Below are 20,883 nucleotides of genomic sequence, written 5' to 3'. Positions count from 1 at the left end.
TAAATTTTTGCATTTACTAATTGGAACAGACACACAACCAAGTGATATCATATTGTACATTGTTCTTTTCTGAAATCTTTTAATTTCAAGAGACATAATTACTCTACAGTCAAGCAAGCTCAAGTTTACATATCCAAAGACAAACAAATCAAAATATATATCTTTAATTTAAGGAATGTATACATACATATATACTTGTGATGCAACATGTAAGTGGTCATATTCTAAAAGTTTATTTGCAAGTCAAAAGTTTGGAATTTGAAGCCAGGCACAGTGGCATGTGCCTGTAGTCCCAGGTACTTGTGAGGTTAAGGTGGGGGGATCTCTTGAGCCTAGGAGTTTGAGGCCAGGCTGGGCAACATAGCGAGAACTCATCTCAAAAAAAAAAAAGTTTGGAACTTGAAACATATTTTTCATAGAACTAATCTATATAGCTAGGTTTTTAAGCCATCCCACATAAAAACATTTAAGCCATAACGTTATGAATGTTAATATTATTAATACTATGGAACTAGGCCAAGCGCGGTGGCTCACACCGGTAATCCTAGCACTCTGGGAGGCCAAGACGGGCAGATTGCTCCAGGTCAGGAGTTTGAAACCAGCCTGAGCAAGAGCGAGATCCCGTCTCTACTATAAATAGAAAGAAATTAATTGGCCAACTAATATATATAGAAAAAATTAGCCGGGCATGGTGGCACATGCCTGTAGTCCCAGCTAGTTGGGAGGCTGAGGCAGAAGGATTGCTTGAGCCCAGGAGTTTGAGGTTGCTGTGAGCCAGGCTAAGGCCATGGCACTCACTCTAGCCTGGGCAACAAAGCGAGACTGTCTCAAAAAAAAAAATACTATGGAACTTAATCACTTGGTATACCAATATATCTAGGGGAAAATATGATAAGCATTTCAAATTAAAAGCCAAGTATGGCTGGGCGTGGTGGCTCACACCTGTAATCCTAGCACTCTGGGAGGCCGAGGCGGAGGATTGCTCGAGGTCAGGAGTTCAAAACCAGCCTGAGCAAGAGCAAGACCCCGTCTCTACTATAAATAGAAAGAAATTAATTGGCCAACTAATACATATATAGAAAAAATTAGCCGGGCATGGTGGCACATGCCTGTAGTCCCAGCTAGTTGGGAGGCTGAGGCAGGAGGATTGCTTGAGCCCAGGAGTTTGAGGTTGCTGTGAGCTAGGCTGATGCCACGGCACTCACTCTAGCCTGGGCAACAAAGTGAGACTCTGTCTCAATAAAAAAAAAAAAAAAAAGCCAAGTATGTCTCTTCCTGTGTTGTACCGGGATCAAAGACTTTTCCAGCTCTAAACTGCTGGAGGTATCCCCTATGGCTTAAGGGAAGAGCATTCTGGCAGAGGGGAAGGTTTTTAGAGATACTAATGAGGAATGAAGAATAAGAGAGCAAGCCATTATAAGGACTAGAAACTTCATACCAGACTAAAATCGTTGTGTAGGCTGACTCAATAGAAATTTTTTCTTACAGCCTGGGCAACATAGTAAGAGCTTATCTCTATAAAAAATTATAAAATTAGCCAGGCATGGTGGCACACACCTGTAGTCTCAGCTGCTTGGGAGGCTGAGGCAGGAGGGTGGATGAGCCCAGGAGTTGGAAGTTACAGTGAGCTATGATCAGACCACTGCATTCCAGCCTGGGTGACAAAGCAAGACCTTGTCTGTAAAAAAAATTTTTTTGCTGAGACATATAGGGATAAGCTAACCTATTTCTTCCTTTTTAAATAATTTTCACTACCTATCTATTGATTCTGACTAATGTTTAACTTGTCTGGTCTACTATTAACTAATAGAAACAATAGGAAAAAGATAGGAAGTTATTAAAGCTTTCTCCTAAGAGCATCAGTTCCACAACCCCACCCCTATTAAACCTTATGAAGATAAGGTTTAATAAAGGGTGGGTCTTGGCCGGGCGCGGTGGCTCACGCCTGTAATCCTAGCTCTTGGGAGGCCGAGGCGGGCGGATTGCTCAAGGTCAGGAGTTCAAAACCAGCCTGAGCAAGAGCGAGACCCCGTCTCTACTATAAATAGAAAGAAATTAATTGGCCAACTGATATATATATAAAAAAAAAAATTAGCCGGGCATGGTGGCGCATGCCTGTAGTCCCAGCTACTCGGGAGGCTGAGGCAGAAAGATCGCTCGAGCCCAGGAGTTTGAGGTTGCTGTGAGCTAGGCTGACGCCACGGCACTCACTCTAGCCTGGGCAACAAGTGAGACTCTGTCTCAAAAAAAAAAAAAAAAAGGGTGGGTCTTTGGGTAGAAAAAGTACTAAAGTAAAACATTTCAAAGAAATATATAAACTCTGTTTACACATAACATTTTCTCACAGGAGCTTAAGCAGCAGATGAAATCTAAGATAGGGGAGGAGGCTAAGAAAAGGGAAGTGGAACTAAAGATCAAGACATAGTGGGTCTAAAGCAAGAACACCTACCATCTTTTCCTCCTACCACCACAGTAGTCACCAGTGCCTAGAGTAAGGTAAGAATGGAAGGGAGGAGGAAGCGGTAGAATGCCACAACCAAAAAAGATAGAGCGAGTAATAGGAGATTTCAAGACTAAATAGTGGAGAAGAAAAAAAAGAATTTCCAGGGCCATTTGGCCACCAAGTAGAGTACAGTCTGAAGTAAGTAATCTGTGTAAGTTAAGGGCAACTTGGTTCAGATTTTCTGATTTGTAGGAATCTCAGGAACATATGTTTCATTAATCACAATGATTGCCTAAATTTTGCAATAAATATACATTAATATAAATTCATACTCTAGGCATTTCATTTTGTGATTGAGACCAATTTAACTTAAAGTATAGTCAGCTGGCCAACAGCATTCCTATCACATGAGAGCAGGGCCCAGAAGCCTGTGCTTTAACAGCTCACTAGGTGATTTTTATTTTCATTACAGTTTGAGAAGTACTTCTCTATAGAAAAGATTCGTAAAATGGCTAGTTGGTCCATAAGGTATAGGGTGAGGTAGAGTTGTGCACAAGTAAAGACAATGCATGCCCCAGAATCATCCAATTCACACAATGGGATAGCAGTGACACAGAAGCACAAAACAGTAACTGACATGAACAAAGTTATTGATGTTGTTTTTCCAAGGAAGTTAGGCAGGGAGGATGCCACTGTATGTTTTTTGAGATTGCTTTGAAACAGAAGAGGCTGCTGTAGCACTAGACAGAAAAAGAGAAATTGGGAGTTGAAGAAGAGCTGAGAATTGAAAGAGCAAAGTCAATAAGCACTTCCTGAGAAGTAATTCTGCAGAGGTTACTATAATCACAAATACCTAAGAGCAAAAGTTACAGAAAAACAAATCATTAAGAGGTTTCCAAAAGAGGATGAAAAGCAAGAAGACTAGGGCAGAAATCTAGGAACCTATAATAAAGGGAAATGTGGGAAGTGGTACCTCCAAAACAGATGCTCAAAAATAAACACTTAACAGCCGGGGTGTGGTGGCTCACGCCTGTAATCCTAGCACTCTGGGAGGCCGAGGTGGGCTGATCGTTTGAGCTCAGGAGTTCGAGACCAGCCTAAGCAAGAGCAAGACCCCGTCTCTACTAAAAATAGAAAGAAATTAATTGGCCAACTAAAAATAAATTAGCCGTGTTGGCCGGGCGCAGTGGCTCACGCCTGTAATCCTAGCTCTCTGGGAGGCTGAGGCGGGCAGATTGCTCAAGGTCAGGAGTTTGAAACTAGCCTGAACAAGAGCGAGACCCGTCTCTACTATAAATAGAAAGAAATTAATTGGCCAACTAATATATATATTGAAAAAAATTAGCCGGGCATGGTGGCGCATGCCTGTAGTCCCAGCTACTCAGGAGGCTGAGGCAGGAGGATTGCTTGAGCCCAGGAGTTTGAGGTTGCTGTGAGCTAGGCTGACACCACGGCACTCTAGCCCAGGCAAGGCAACAGAGCGAGAGTCTGCCTCAAAAAAAAAAATAAATAAATAAATACTTAAAATGTCTTATTCTTGAATACTGAAGAACAATAAAAAATGACAGTGTTGCCACTGGCATTGGCTTACTGCTTTTTTTAATGAGCACTACAGTGAAGCAAAGCATACTTTTTTGGCTGACAAGTAGCATTTTAATGTAATGGTATCTGAAATAGAAGTTTAGAGTGATTCACTAGCATTGTGAATTAATAACTGTGGATCAAGGTATTCTTTGGAAAGGCTATATTGTAGTTAACCTAACATTAAAGTTATTGAAATATAAGTATATTAATCCTCCAACACTAGGGATGCATATAGAACAGAGTAAAAAAGAGATTTTTAAAATATAAGACAACTGAGATAAAAGAAAATTAGACCATTAAAGATCAACTTACAGATGGGCCCAAAGGTAGTAAGTTATCTCGATTGTTCATAGTCAGTTACAGATTGAACTCTTTGTACTGCTCTTTCCCCCATTCTCACTACTGCACGTGACTAGTCTTTAAAAAAATAAGTAACTTACAGATTTTTGGATTTCCTTTAATAGGAAACTTCACGACCATTTCCTGGGGATTTTTGCAGATGAAAACAAATGGAGAATCAGATTCTTGACTGATGTCTGGAAACTGTGAAACATAAAAATAAAAAGTTCAGGCTAGTTGGGATAAATTTTGAATTTCAAGAAGATCAAAGGATGCCCCAGATTTTACCTCAACATTCTGATGGTACTCTCCATTTCACAGATAAAGAGGATTATGCTCAACAAGCAAGAACAAACCTTCACCTTTCTGCAGCCCTTAGCATAGGATCATACAGTCTGGCCTCCTGTCTCTGACTTCTTATAGTAAGAACAATTTCATTAAAAAAAAAAAAAAAAAAAAAAAGGATGCCCGACATTCTCCTAGAAGAGTCAGAACTATTATTTTAACATAAGCAACTATGAGTCAGGAGATTCAGAGATCTCCTTCAGGAACATCAGGCATCCTCCTATTTCAATTCAAGTGAAGCACTGAAAGACTTAAGAAAAATAAAACATTTGTGGAAATTCTGCCAGAAACAGTACATAGAGCCCTTTTCTCACTAAAGGGAAGGAAGATGATTCATTCAGAAAGGTATGAACATGCAAAAGCTGTTTTGCTGGATGCTTTCCAGACTACTTAGGGTGAAAAGGTAACTGGTAGAGCAATTCTGAAAATTATTTACAAGCTCCTTTGGATCTCTTATCACAAAACAAATCTGTATAAATAGTTAGGACTTTTATTCCTTCTGTAAAAACAGATATAGAATCTAGAGTAAGACTATGCTGGCTACATAATTTAAGGAACAACTGGGTATTGGCAGAAAATGCTCTCTAGCAATGCCCAGCTGATCTGGAATTTCATCTTGGGATGTCTTATGTTTAGTGTGTTCAAAAAATATGATTCATAGACTTCTGGGTCAGACTTCATTACCAGAGGAGGCTTTCTCTGAATAACTACTATCAAAAGTATAAAATTACCTGTATTTTCCACTCTTATTCATCTGCTAAGATGTGTCTCCTAAAGATCTATGGTTCTAAAGTAGAAATATTGGTTTCAGTAAACAAAAAAAAAAAACAAACAATAAGAAAATTAAAATTTCTTTTGAACTAGTGGAAGTGTGAACAGTTAAAATTCTTTATTGGCCCGGCGTGGTGGCTCACGCCTGTAATCCTAGCACTCTGGGAGGCGGAGGCAGGCAATTGCTAGATGTCAGGAGTTCAAAACCAGCCTGAGCAAGAGACCCCATCTCTACTATAAATAGAAAGAAATTAATTAGCCAACTAATATATATAGAAAAAATTAGCCGGGCATGGTGGCGCATGCCTGTAGTCCCAGCTAGTTGGGAGGCTGAGGCAGAAGGATTGCTTGAGCCCAGGAGTTTGAGGTTGCTGTGAGCTAGGCTGACACCACGGCACTCACTCTAGCCTGGGCAACAAAGTGATACTCTGTCTCAAAAAAATAAATAAATAAATAAATAAATAAATAAATAAAATTCTTTATTGACTACTCTTGTCTGAGGTGATTAAGTGATGCTGTGGAGAAAACAGAAGAGATTTTTGGTAGCTTTTTGTCCTGCCCATATACCATGGCTTTCAGAACAGGTATGGTAAAACAGGTATGATAAAACACATACTTAAATGAAGTATTGGTCATAATCATATTCACAGACAGAGGTAAAATGTTCATATGGAAACAAAAGACTAAAGATGGGAAGGTAAATCTCCTCTTCTTTCCTTATCCTCTGGATTTTTGGAACTCCAAGAAAAGCAAGGCCCAGATATTGCTGGGTATTAGAAGTAAGCTCTACACAAGATCCATGCTGAGGTGCTCTGGCACAAGACCAAAGGCTGCCATCAAGATCTTCAAACCTAATTCTACAGAGGCCAAAGCAGCAGCAGTCACAGTGACCATCTCTTCAATTTTCCTGCTTTCCCTTCTCTATGGCTGAGAGAGCCTCAAAGCAAAGAACAATGTGTTAGGAATTCATTGCTTTTCCAAAAAGCCATTTCAGTCATTATCTCCTCTTTCTTCTACATCAATAATTCTTCAATCTCCACTGGATCAATACCATTAATACACATTCTATAATGTCTGGCATGAATAAAAACTCCTATCCAGATCCCACATCCTTCTTCAGCTACTACTCTGCTTATCATACCCCCTTTACAACAAAATTCATCAAAAGATTATCTGTACTGCCTGCCTTTAATTCTTCTTCTATTTTTTTTCTTGAACTCACTGTAAACAGGCTTTCACGCTCATCACACCACCAAAATTAAAGGTCATTGTTGACTTCCATGCTGCTATGTCAAATTGTCAATTTTCAGTTCTCTTCTTAATTAATCTGTCTGTAGAACTTGATAGAATCCTCTTCCTCTTTCTTGAACACATTCCTCACTTGACTTCCAGGATACCATTCTATTCTTGTTTTTGCTACTGTACTGGCTGTTCCCCATCTCCCTGCCTTTAAATGTTGGAGTGCTATAGAGGTCAGACCTCAGACTTCATCTCTCTCTACATTTACAACCTTGTTGATCTCCTTCTGTCTCAGAGTGAAAAAAAAATCTATCTATATGAATTTTCCAAGGTTCTAGAAATGCAAATCAAAACCACAATGACATACCACTCCATACTCACTAGGATGGCTATTATGAAACAAAAAATAATCTGTTGGCAAAGATGTGAAGAAATTGGAAGCCTTATGCATTGCTGGTGTGAATGTAAAATGGTACAACTGCTGTGGAAAACAGTTTGATAGTTCCTCAAAAGGTTAAACACAGAATTACCATATGGCCTAGCAATTCTAATTCCAGGTATATACCCCAAACAATTGAAAGCAGGAACTCAAACAGTTACTTATACACCAATATTCATAGCAGTATTATTCATAATAGCCAATAGTTCCCACAATCCAAATGGCCATCAACAGATGAATGGATTGACAAAATGTGGCCAGGTGCCATGGTGGCTCACACCTGTAATCCTAGCACTCTGGGAGGCCAAGGCAGGAGGATCGCTTGAGCTCAGGAGTTCAAGACCAACCTGAGCAAGAGTGAAACCCCATCTCTCTGCTAAAAAAAAAATAGAAAAATTAGCTGGGTGTGGTGGCTCAAGTTTGTAGTTCCAGCTACTTGGGAAGCTGAGGCAGGAGGATCGCTTGAGCCCAGGAGTTTGAGGTTGCTGTGAGCTAGGCTGATGCCATAGCACTCTAGCCCGGGTGACAGAGCGAGACTGACTCAACAAAGAAAAAAACAAACCAAAACAAAATGTGGTATATAGCATACATACAATGAAATATTATTCAGCCTTAAAAAGGAATTCTGGGCCGGGTGTGGTGGCTTATGCCTGTAATCCTAGCACTCTGGGAGGCCGAGGCGGGCGGATTGCTCAAGGTCAGGAGTTCAAAACCAGCCTGAGCAAGAGCGAGACCCTGTCTCTACTATAAATAGAAACAAATTAATTGGCCAACTAATATATATAGAAAAAATTAGCCGGGCATGGTGGCGCATGCCTGTAGTCCCAGCTACTCAGGAGGCTGAGGCAGGAGGATTGCTTGAGCCCAGGAGTTTGAGGTTGCTGTGAGCTAGGCTGACGCCACGGCACTCTAGCCCGGGCAACAGAGGGAGACTCTGTCTCAGAAAAAAAAAGAGAGAGAGAGAGAAGAGCAAAGCAGCCTGTAAGTAATAAAGTAAGGCCTATGCATTGGGAGAAGGGATTATTTTCATTGTCAAATGCATTAAAGCAAAGTTAGCTAAGAAGAGCCTCAGAACCTCCAAAAGAGCAACTAGAGCCTGGACAGTAAAGACCATATTACACACTAACAAGTCAACGGCTTACAAGTAAGGGATCTTTGGTCTGAGAGTCAAAAGACTAAAATGCAGCTGACCCAGATAAAAAAATAAGAGAAGGGAGGTAGAATGTGGATGTCACATCCAACTTAGATGCTAGATTAAGAGTCCCTAACATAGCACAATAGACAGGTTAGAGAGTTCTAAAATCAAGCAACTACCCAAATTTGGTTAAAAGACTCTTCAGGAAGTTCCTGTTGTTCTTGACTACAAAAACTCCTATTCACCTGGTTTCCAGCTTGAGGAACGGGGGGGGGGGGGGGGGGGGGGGGGGGGGGGGGAGGTGGGCTTACTCTTTTTTCATGCCTCATAAGTTTCATAGCTGTCTAACATAACAGGTAATTAACTACTAAACAGCCATTTTCTTCTCCTCTCCAGAGGGAAATTGTTCACCAGTCATCTAGAAAACATTTCTTTTGCCATTTTCATAAGAGAAAAAAAAGGTTAATAGGTTTTGGCAACCACCACTGACTCAGAACCAAGGGGGCATTTTCACCAAATCTGTAAGCTTTGTTTTCTATTGAAGTGATCAATAATTCCTAAACTATGTCACTCTTCACAACAGATGACTGATATATCTTATACCTATCTCCAGAGGACTAGCAGCTAAAGCAAACAATAAGGAACTCATTAACAAAGAATGTATATTTGCTGTTGGTTTTCTTGGTTTGAACTTTGGGGATCTAGATAGCACATGAAATCAGGCTCTGAAATCTAGTTAGCTGAAAACCAACTCCAAGAAGATTGAAGTGATAATAGAAAGAGAGAAGGAGGCCGGGCGCGGTGGCTCACGCCTGTAATCCTAGCACTCTGGGAGGCCGAGGCGGGCGGATTGCTCGAGGTCGGGAGTTCGAAACCAGCCTGAGCGAGACCCCGTCTCTACTAAAAATAGAAAGAAATTAATTGACCAACTAAAAGTATATATACAAAAAATTAGCTGGGCATGGTGGTGCATGCCTGTAGTCCCAGCTACTCGGGAGGCTGAGGCAGGAGGATCGCTTGAGCCCAGGAGTTTGAGGTTGCTGTGAGCTAGGCTGATGCCATGGCACTCACTCTAGCCTGGGCAACAAAAGTGAGACTCTGTCTCAAAAAAAAAAAAAAAAAAAGAGAGAAGGAAATGAGTCTGATAAAGAGGCTACAAGCACAACAGATCCAAAGAACCATATCCTGAAAGCAACTGTGCTCTCAGATAGTTCACATTTACGTTTTTCTTCAAAGCGATTCAAGGTGTTCACAGTATCACTAGTATCTGAGGGTAACATACTGATCACAGTACTTTGACCAGATGACTACTGCATTATTGACTAGAGTCAAGATCACACCAGCAGGCCAAAGTGGAATAGCTGAACTCTCTTGTACCAGCACCCAATTCAAGTCCTGTGCCCAGTATTAAAGACAGAGGCTTCCAGCTCAATGCAGGAGAAACAATGGATATATGTACCAGGAAAAATGAATAAGTAAGTAAGAGCAAGCTTATGGATCTTATGGCTATTTGTGGAAGACAATGTGGTTGAAGCCACACAGCACTGATCTCCTGGCCTCATCCTACTCACAGTAACATTTCCACTGTGATTTTCTGTACCCTTTGAAATCTTATACTAGAACTTCCGCACACAAAAGAATGCAAATAAATATATTTTCTCCAAAATTAACCTTGTACCTTTTCTGGCTGAACTTTTCAAGACCTAACTGGCAATCACCCATTCATGACAATTATTTTTGGTCTTAATTTTCATGTAGACCAGCCTGGGCAACATAGAAAGGCCCTATCTCTAAAAATAAAAATAATAATAATTTTCTATAATAGACTTTCACTCCAACTTAAACTAGTAAAAACCAAAAGAACATTGCTCAATTAAAGATACATTGTGGTCCTACACCATTGAAGTCTACCCTGAGACTATTTCCTCAGAATACTGAAGACTTCTCCTGAGTTAAAGGCTGTGCCAATTTTAGGTTTCATTTTCACAATGGTTGGTCTGACTAAACTGAGAACAACTTTTCTGAGGTAGAGCTCAGGGAATACTTTGACCTCACTTAACATATCAAGGTGAGATCATTATCAAGCAATCCCGCACTATTAATATCAACAATACCCCTTTATCAAATAACATTTGTGTCGCTCCCTGGTGGTCTAGTGGTTAGGATTCAGCGCTCTCAAATAACATTTGTCTTTTAGAATAAAAAATTTAAAAAATTTTAACTATTCAAGTGAAAAATCATGTTAAAACTGATTTTTGTATGGTGATCACATACTATAGAACATCTCTCCTGTATTGCTACATTATAGGTTTCTTTTGCTACAGTTCACTTATTTTAAAAAATTAACTTACCTTAACAGAAAATTCTCTTCTTTTGTATATAGCATCTGAACTAATGGCACAATACCATTCACCCACTTGCCATAGCCAGAAACCCAAGTTTATTCTAGACTTCTTTCTCTTACCCTTCATATCCAATCAAATTACCAAGTCCTACAGAATTTATCTCCTAAACCTAAATATTTCAATCCCCAGTTCCTTTCTCTTCAACTCAACTGCCAGAGCATTGCTGCAAGCCTTTATCATGCCTCACCTGGACAACTATAATTTCCTAAATCATCTCCCTGTTTTCAGGCTTGCCCTATCCAGTTCTTCCTTCCTACTGCTGAACCAGGACAGTATTTCTAAAACACACATATTACTATACCATTTACATGGCTGCCTTCAGAATATAGTTCAATTACTTTATGTGGCATTTAAAGTTTTTCATATATCAACCCTTGCCTGCCTCTCAAGTTATTGTAATGACCATTCATTGGGCACTTACTATATATCAGGCTAATGTTAGGACACTGGAGTTATAAAGGTGAATAAGACAGAGATGGTGAACTAAAGGAATTACATTTGGACATATAATTCCAAAAAGAAAAACAATAAAATAATAGAAGTATGAAAATAGTAACTTAGAGAAGGAAATGATTAATCCTGTCAGGGAGGAAATGAGCTGTGATCAGGGGAGACTACAGAGAATGACATCTGAGCTGTTGCAAAGAATAAATATGAGTAGTCCTGCTAGATAAGGGCATGGCAATATGATGTAGGATGGTAAACTGAGGAAGACATAAATTCCATTGCCTCCCGAGTAGCTGGGACTACAGGCAGGCGCCACCATACCCAGTCAACTTTTTGTTTCTATTTTTAGTTGCCCAGCTAATTTTTTCTAATTTTAGTAGAGACGAGGGTCTCGCTTTTGCTCAGGCTGGTCTCAAACACCTACCTCAAGTGATCTTCCCACCTTGGCCTCCCAGAGTGCTAGGATTACAGGCATGAGCCCCTGTGCTGGCCCTAGGACTTTTCTTTTCTTTCTTAACCCTCCCCCATCCGCCCTGCAGCCTAGCTGAGTTAGGAGTTAGGTGCTCTCCTTTGTGCATTCTGCTATTGATATGATAATTATTGTAGTTCGGTTTTCTGGTCTCAGTCTCTTCTAATATAGACTTAAAAATTGAGAGGATATGGAATAATCTTGTTAAAACTCTGGATCTTTAGTTTTTAGCACAGTGCCTGGCACATGACAGATAGTAAATAGTTGTTGAATGTATGATTATATAATATTCTGAGCAATGAAATCTAAAGTTAGAAGATAATTTGCCCCTTGGTTCACATAGTAAACTGGATGACAAACCAAGAAGTCTTGAACAAATTGCAAGAGGACAGTAAGGCTACAGCAGATTCCTTCCAGATCAAGTAGAGCACTTTTTCTATGCCTTGGTTTAAAGGCAAAATGGGCTGGGTACCTGGCTCATGCCTGTAATCTCTGCACTTTGGGAGGCCGAAATGAGGGGATCACTTGGGGCCAGGAGTTTAAGACCAGCCAGGGCAATCATGAGACCCTGTCTCTACAAAAAACTAAACAATTAGCCAGGTATGGTGTCGTACACCTGTAGTCCCTGCTTCTCAGGAGGCTAAGACAGGATTGCTTGAGTCCAGGAGTTGAAGGCTGCAGTGAACTATGATCATGCCACTGCACTCTAGCCTGGACAATAAAGTGAAGCCCTGTCTTGATTAAAAATAAATAAATATTCATGTCATTAGAAGGAGAGGAGGGATAAAGTAAAAAAAAAAAAAAAAACAAAAATAAATAAATAAATAAAATGAAGGCATGATATTAAGTGATTGATTCTATTTACACAAAACCTCTTGCATCTGTTCCTCTCTTGTCTAATTTCACTGGCATTATCATAGAATAGATTTTTTTTTTTTTTTTTTTTTTTTGAGACAGAGTCTCACTTTGTTGCCTAGGCTAGAGTGAGTGCCGTGGCGTCAGCCTAGCTCACAGCAACCTCAGACTCCTGGGCTCAAGCGATCCTTCTGTCTCAGCCTCCCGAGTAGCTGGGACTACAGGCATGCGCCACCATGCCCGGCTAATTTTTTTCTATATATATTAGTTGGCCAATTAGTTTCTTTCTATTTATAGTAGAGACGGGGTCTCGCTCTTGCTCAGGCTGGTTTTGAACTCCCGACCTCGAGCAATCCGCCCGCCTCGGCCTCCCAGAGAGCTAGGATTACAGGCGTGAGCCACCACGCCCGGCCAGATTTTTTTTTTTGAGACAGAGTCTAGCTTTGTTGCCCAGGCTAGAGTGAGTGTCATGGCGTCAGCCTAGCTCACAGCAACCTCAAACTCCTGGGCTCAGGCAATCCTTCTGCCTCAGCCTCCAGAGTAGCTGGGACTACAGGCATGTGCCACCATGCCCGGCTAATTTTTTCTATATATATTAGTTGGCCAATTAATTTCTTTCTATTTATAGTAGAGACGGGGTCTCGCTCTTGCTCAGGCTGGTTTCAAACTCCTGACCTCGAGCAATCTGCCCGCCTCAGCCTCCCAGAGTGCTAGGATTACAGGTGTGAGCCACCGCACCCGGCCTTAGAATAGATTTTTTAAATATCTCTACCCTTGATTACAATTGTCTTCTCACTAGTCTTCCTACCTTCAGAATCTATTTCATCTGCCACATTGCTGCCAAATTAGTGTTCCTCAAGTAAGGTGCTGATGTTAATGCCTCATAAAAACCTTCAAAAGACTCTTCCCCCATCCCACAACTGAATATAGATAAAGGTCTTACTTCAGTGGCCTTTCATTTAAAGCTATCTATCATCTGACCAAACCTACCTTTCCATTCTTGTTTGCTGCTTGTTTCCCTTTACTCACACTCTACTTTAAACAAACTAGTTTGCCAGCATTTTACATGCTGGCCATCACTTCCCACCTCTGTGACTTTGCTCACATTACTCTCTCTCCTTGGAATATGTCTCTCTACCACCTATGTATGGAGACTTGAACAGCAAAATCCCAATTCTACCATTTATTAACTGACACAAGTTATTTTAACTCTGAGCCTTAAGTTCTCTCATTTCTAAAACAGGGGGTACTGACAACTTGCTTAAGAATTGTATGGATTAGAAAATAGACCAGGCATGGTGGCTTACACCTGTAATCCTAGCACTTTGGGAGTCTGAGGCAGGAAGATTGCTTGAGTCAGGAGTTCAAAACCAGCCTGAGAAAGATTGACACCCTGTCTCTACAAAACAAAAAAAAGAAAGAAAGAAAAATTAGTTGGGCATCATGGCGCTCACCTGTGGTCCCAGCTATTTGGGAGGCTGAGGCAGGAGGATCACTTGAGCCCAGGGAGTTTGAGGCTGCGGTGAGCTATGATGATGCCACTGCACCCTACCTGAGGCAACAGAGTGAAACTTGGTCTCAAAAAAAATAATAAAAAAAAAAAAAAGAAAAGAAAGTAACATACATAATGAGCATGGCACACATTGATCAGAATGTGATAGCACTGTGTGCTGCGGCTCACAGCTACAATCCCAGCTACTCAGGAGGCTGGGGTGGGAGGATCACTTGGGGCCAGGAATTCAAATGCAGCTTGAGTGTGGGCTATATAGCGAGACCCCCTTCTCAAACAAACAAAAAAAAAGTGATAGCTTTTATTACTATCTTTCAAGGCTAATTCAAAGCCATCTTTTTAATAAAGTCTTTTGGGAATCTCACCCAGTTAGATACAATCTTTCCCTCCTTTAAAGTCCTCAGAGAAAGTCTTTACTTCCCTTAAGACAATTACCTTCACTTTCAATTTTATATTTCATTGTTTACACACATATTTACCTAGTGGACATCTGAGGACAGAACCCATGGTTGATTCACCTTTTTGTTTCCCTTAGTATCTAGAATGGTGTCTGACTTATACTAGATACTCAGTATTTACTGATGAATAATACATAAGAAAACTTAAGAATTATATATTCATTTTCAGGTGAAAAGCTAAACATTAAAGAATTTACATAATACATGAAAAAGTGGTAATACTCCCCCCCATCTGTCTTTAGGATAAGTACAACAGAAAGTACAATGCTCTCTGGATTAAAAAGATATATATACATGGCTGTTCCTTAAACCATTTTCAAGTGGATATTTAATATTTAGACTGCAAATAATTCTAAAGACAGTCTGTTCAAACCTAGAAAACTCTAGTAAATGTTCTAGTCTTCATGAGAATTCTGAAAACACATTCTCTATCTTCATTGAAGTAAGCTATGATATTATTTTATTTTATTTTTTAGAGACAGAGTCTCAGTTTGTTGCCCAGGCTAGAGTGAGTGCCATGGCGTCAGCCTAGCTCACAGCAACCTCAAACTCCTGGGCTCAAGCAATCCTGCTGCCTCAGTCTCCTGAGTAGCTGGGACTACAGGCATGCACCACCATGTCCGGCTAATTTTTTCTATATATATTAGATGGGCAATCATTTTCTTTCTATTTATAGTAGAGACGGGGTCTGGCTCTTGCTCAGGCTGGTTTCGAACTCCTGACCTCAAGCAATCCACCCGCCTCAGCCTCCCAGAGTGCTAGGATTACAGGCGTGAGCCACCTCGCCCAGCTGTAAGCTATGATTTTAAAGAATTGCCTAGGATGTGTCCTCCATTGCTCAGTTGGTAGAATGAAGGACTGCTCTTGTTCTAAGAATTGCCTAGGGTTAAGCTAGTTGTTAGTGGCATACAATTTCCCTCTTTGTTGGGTATCACATAACAGCACTACCAATCCCTTAGGAAAATTTTAAGGTCTGTGAATTGGCCAATTTTCTGAGAGAGAACATTTTCACTTTTTTTTTTTTTGAGACAGGATTCTTGCTCTGTCACTCAGGCTGGAGTACAGTGGCAAGATTCATAGCTCATTGCAGCCTTGACTCCTGGGCTCAAGTGATCCTCCTGCCTCAGCCTCCCAAGTAGTTAGGAATACAGGAATGAACCACCCTGCTGAGCCCGTTTTCATATATTTTAAAAGAGAATTTGGGCTGGGCAAGGTGGCTCATGCCTATAATCCTAGAACTCTGGGAGGCTGAGGTGGGCGGATTGCTCGAGGTCAGGAGTTCGAAACCAGACTGAACAAGAGCAAGACCCCATCTCTACTATAAATAGAAAAAAATTAATTGGCCAACTAAGATATATATATATATATAAATAAAATTAGCCGGGCATGGTGGCACATGCCTGTAGTCCCAGCTACTCGGGAGGCTGAGACAGCAGGATTGCTTGAGCCCAGGAGTTTGAGGTTGCTGTGAGCTAGGCTGACGCCATGGCACTCACTCTAGCCTGGCCAACAAAGCAAGACTCTGTCTCAAAAAAAAAAAAAAGAAAAGAAAAGAAAAAAAGAGAGAGAATTTGGAGACTATATTTTTAAGGCCAATACCTAGTTTGAATATTGACTATTACTTCCTTCATTTTCTAATTTCTTACCTCTCAGACTCACAGACAATCCATTGATGATAGAAGCTGATGATTTCCACACATGAAGTAATATCTGTAATCTTCCTGAAGATCTATGTTGTTTGGCTATTCTTACAGAAGGAAAAGGTAATACTCTCTTCCCTATTGGAAGACCATAATTCTATTGCTTGATGTCAATTACTTAATGCAGGCACCCAGCAGTACACTTGCTTCAGCATAATTCCTTGAAGATAGGGTCTTGGCTGTTATAAAAGCCAAAAGACCAAATGGACTAAAGGGTCAGTAAGCTGGCAGAAAAGGAATAGATTCGTTTCAGAAGCAATAGAATAATCAATGACCTTGGAGATTTCAGACAAATCAGATTTTCTATAGACGGCACAGGGGTATAAATAGCACAAACACAACACAGACACTTAGAAACAAAAGTCACCAAGTCAACTTTTTATTGAAAACTTGTTAAATCTAGAGCAGCAGTTCCCAGCCATTTTGGCACCAGGGACTGGTTTCATGGAAGACAATTTTTCCATGGATGGGGGATGGGGGGGTGAAGTTTAGGCGTGATGTGCAGCCCAGTTCCTTAACAGGCCACCGACCAGGACTGGGCAGTGGCCAAGCGGTTGGGGTACCGCAGGTCTAGAGAACTGTTCACAACCACAGCTGCTAATGGTTATAGATTTGGCAATCAAAATGTCTTTGTTAAAAAAAAAAAAGTTTTAACTGCCTTAGTATTGAGGTTACAAACCACAGCCTTGATGCATTGTTGCAGTCAACATCCTCCCTGCTGTTTTTGAGAGCTTACATCTGCTGCTGGCAGATAAAATGCTGGCAAACGGCATGGGCTCCTTCCAGGAAAATAACAGGAGAAGCTTTAATGAGATGGCTCTTGTCTACCTTTCTCTCCTGAGTTGAACCCACAGCCTTTTCTATGTCACTCCTACCCTGTCTAGTTTGATCCCGTACAATTACCAAGGAGGGCTAAGGGTCTATTGGGATTTTTTTTTTTTTTCTGGCACAAATTAACCATGGCTGTACTAGTCTTACAAGATAAAAGGAAGATAGGGTCGTAGCTCAGGGGAAAGCAATTTAAGCACATATCTTCAAAAGCCACTTATAGTGTAGTGCACTTGGTTTTAAACAACCATTAACAAAACCTTTTCTGCTATTATTATTATTACTTTTAGAGAACTAAATGATCACACTATGACAAAATAATGACGGCTTAGTGTACTTTTACTTATCAAAGAAAGGCCAAGTTCGTGAGGTCAGGCTAAGCACAGTGGCTCACACCTGAAATCCTAGCACTCTGGGAGGCCGAGGCAAGTGGATCGCTTGAGGCCAGGAGTTCAAAACCATCCTGAGAAAGAACGACACCCTGTCTCTACAAAAAATAGAAAAATCAGATGGGTGTGGTGGCATGCACCTGTAGTCCCAGCTACTCGGGAGGCTAAGCCAGGAGGATTGCTTGAGCCCAGCAGTTTGAGGTTGCACTGAGCTATACGGACACCACTGTACTCCAGCCCAGGCAACAGAGTGAGACCCTGTCTCCAATTAAAAAAAGAAAAAAGAATCAAAAGTAAGTTACCAAGCTTCTTTGGGGAATCAAAAAGCCAGGAACAAACTAAAAATACACAGAAAAAATCAGCCAGGCATGGTGGCACATGCGTGTAGTCCCAGCTACTCAGGAGGCTGAGGCAGTAGGATTACTTAAGCCCAGGAGTTTGAGGTTGCTGTTAGCAAGGCTGACGCCACGGCACTCTAGCCTGGGCAACAGAGTGAGACTCTATCTCAAAAAAAAAAGCCAGGAACAGAATCAAGAAGTAAAATGTGGTTCAAGCCACTTGAGAAGTTAGTTTCAGTTGAAATAAAAATTACTAGATCCATACTAGTTTTCAAAGAAAATGTAATTCAGCTGGGTGAAAACTGAGTATTGGGACGCTGAAGGAAGACATAGGTTAGGAAACTATTTCCTAGATGGTTCTCTCTTGGTGAGCTGACCTATGAGGATAAAATAAAACCAAACATACCTAGACTAATGCTTTCTAAGCTGTACATACCATGATACCTACCGGTTCTGCATTATGTAAATAGGTAGTGGGGGAGATTCATGATCACAAAGTTTTGGGAACACTGCACATTATATCTACCACTTAGAAGTCATGATTCACACTGGCATAGTAAGGGCTCTGAGAGGTTCTATAGTAAACAACCAAATCTTTACAGCTGTTCTAAGGGCCATTAAAACAAACAAACAAACAAATAAATAAAAACAATCAAATCTGTTTAATCCAGAGACATTTCACAAATGTATGATTCAAAGAACATTTATGCCATGGAATAGTTTTGGAAATGTTAGTCTAGGGTTGTTGTTCCTACACTCTCAACTCATTCCTTCAGAAACAAGAATGAGGCTGGTATAACAGACTAGGTAACTTCATTTCTTACATTACAGAACTCTAGCTCACAGACAGGTGAATTATCAAGGGTGATCTAGACATTTTCCAAGAGGCAGCCAAATAGCAAAGCTACACATTTAGAAGTGATAAGCTCCTTACCAAATAAATAATACCAAAATAAGGCTAGTATCAATTCTGAACATAATCATATATTACCCTCAAACACAGAAAAGAAACAGTGGAAAAAAGCCATAGAAAGGCTGACCATAGGGAAAACAGGTATGGTATTCCCATGTTTGATGAAGCCAATCGGATTCTGGCATTTTGGTATATTTTAATGTCATATTTCAGGGACATTCATAAGGAGAGTTGCCAGGATCTCCTGCTGGGAACATATAGGAGGATTCCTGCACTTCTACATGCTGTCCTTTACAACATCAGGACATAGTACAGAATATAAGCTCAAGGAAAAGTATCGTGTTGACCTGAAAAAAGTATCTTTGAGAAACCAAAACCCTCACAATCTATAATCCACAGATGAGGATTATAATTTCCTACCCTTTCCTACACATGTCTGAGACAGAAAGACGACTAGCCGTCTAGAGACTGAAATCATTTGACCTTGTATCAAATGGTAGTTTGCTTGATTGATATATGAGAAAATAAGGCAAGATGCCTTGCCAAAAACCATCATCCAGACTGCCAGATACTCCTGGGTTGTCTTTTAGAAAGCAAATACATATCCCAGGAAGAAAACATAATGTATTATGTTAGTTACACTAATATAAGGCATTTTAATAATTATTTCTTCTAGACTGGGGAGAAAAAGAGGAGAAGGGGGGAGGAAAGAAGACATTTAAAAAATGGGCATTGAAGGATAGTACAGGCACAAGGATGGAGGGCATGACGGGCCTCCACATATCTATGGTTTTGACTAGGTCTGACTCAAATACTAAGGGCAGAACAAAAGGCTAGGAGTCAAAATTCACACCAAAATGCACGCATTGTACTCATACACATAAAGTACTCAGAGAAGGCATCCCACAAGAAAATGAAACACAGAAATCTAGAGAAATAACAACTGTTGGATAAAAGCTGGGAGGAAAGGACAGAGAGGGTGAGATGGGGAGAAATAGTAAAGAAAAAAAGTAGACAGTAGTAATAGTAATGAAAGGGAAGTAAGTCTTAAAAACAAAGAATTTACTGAGAAAAATTAAACTAAAGCACATTTTCTTAAATGCAGTGATGGAAGCCCTATTGTTACCTAAAGTAACTATTCAAAGAAGAGGAAAACCACACTGTTAGGTAAGATTCTTTTTTTTTTTTTTTTTTGAGACAGAATCTCGCTTTGTTGCCTAGGCTAGAGTGAGTGCCCTGGCGTCAGCCAAGCTCACAGCAACCTCAAACTCCTGGGCTCAAGCAATCCTGCTGCCTCAGCCTCCAGAGTAGCTGGGACTACAGGCATGCGCCACCATGCCCGGCTTATTTTTTCTATATATATTAGTTGGCCAATTAATTTCTTTCTATATTTAGTAGAGATGGGGTCTCGCTCTTGCTGAGGCTGGTTTTGAACTCCTGACCTCGAGCAATCCGCCCGCCTCGGCCTCCCAGAGTGCTAGGATTACAGGCGTGAGCCACTGAGCCCGGCTTGTTAGGTAAGATTCTTCATGCTCCAAGGATGGACTTTCCAAATCTGGATTTCTGCCAGTCTGACCCTAAACATAAAGGATTTATATTTCAGAGTTTTCTAATTAAGCTAAAGTTCTTCAGCTCCCTCTACTGTTCAAAAATGTACTTTAGTCAACTGAGTTCACTCTTTAGTGACCAAAATAAATAAAAAAATATACACGCATGTATATTCATGCATACACATATACACACATCCCACCCCCACCCCAAATCTGGCATAGTCCAGGCAATCAGAGTTCGAACACACTTGCCTATCATGAGATCAATGACCTGGACCAAAAACTCCAGAATCATCAATAACAGATTCTATCATCCCCACCACACAATCAAAGTGATTCAAGGTAAAATCGAGGGTTTCCTTGGTAAAGGTTTTAGTAAGGGACAAAGACCTGTACTTGTTAGCTGGATTGTGGCAATAGCTGTTTATGCAGAAATATGTATGTACCAATTTCCTATATATCAGAAACCAAAATATCACTAAGTTTTTTCTGTTTCTGCCCTGGTCTTTTCTCCCCTTAATAGTTCCTTATTAAAAGACTCTCCAACCAGCGTGGTGGCTCATGCCTATAATCCTAGCATGCTAGGGGGCCAAAGCTGGAGGATCACTCAAGGTCAGGAGTTTGAGACCAGCCTGAGCAAGAGCAAGACCCTGTCTCTACTAAAAATAGAAAGAAATTAGCTAGACAACCAACAATATATAGAAAAAAATTAGCTGGGCATGGTGG

At 40.6% G+C, this 20,883-nt stretch overlaps 1 protein-coding gene across 2 annotated transcripts in view; it reads right to left on the bottom strand.

Moving 5' to 3' along the window:
- Positions 1–20,883, bottom strand: part of TRIP4 (thyroid hormone receptor interactor 4) — a 72,645-nt gene that overhangs the window by 3,407 nt on the left and 48,355 nt on the right. The window contains exon 12 of one of the 2 annotated variants that reach the window (XM_012758582.3): positions 4,468–4,570. In XM_012758582.3, the coding sequence (XP_012614036.2) occupies positions 4,468–4,570 (103 nt within the window). Of the gene's footprint in view, positions 1–4,467; positions 4,571–13,244; positions 14,049–20,883 lie in introns of those variants that run through there. The other variant, XM_076004476.1, reaches the window with a different exon arrangement.

This window comes from Microcebus murinus, chromosome 6 (assembly GCF_040939455.1).
Source record: "Microcebus murinus isolate Inina chromosome 6, M.murinus_Inina_mat1.0, whole genome shotgun sequence".
Lineage (NCBI taxonomy): Eukaryota > Metazoa > Chordata > Mammalia > Primates > Cheirogaleidae > Microcebus > Microcebus murinus.
The sequence above is the reverse complement of the archived record's forward strand: the minus strand, read 5'-3'. Positions and strand labels throughout refer to the sequence as shown.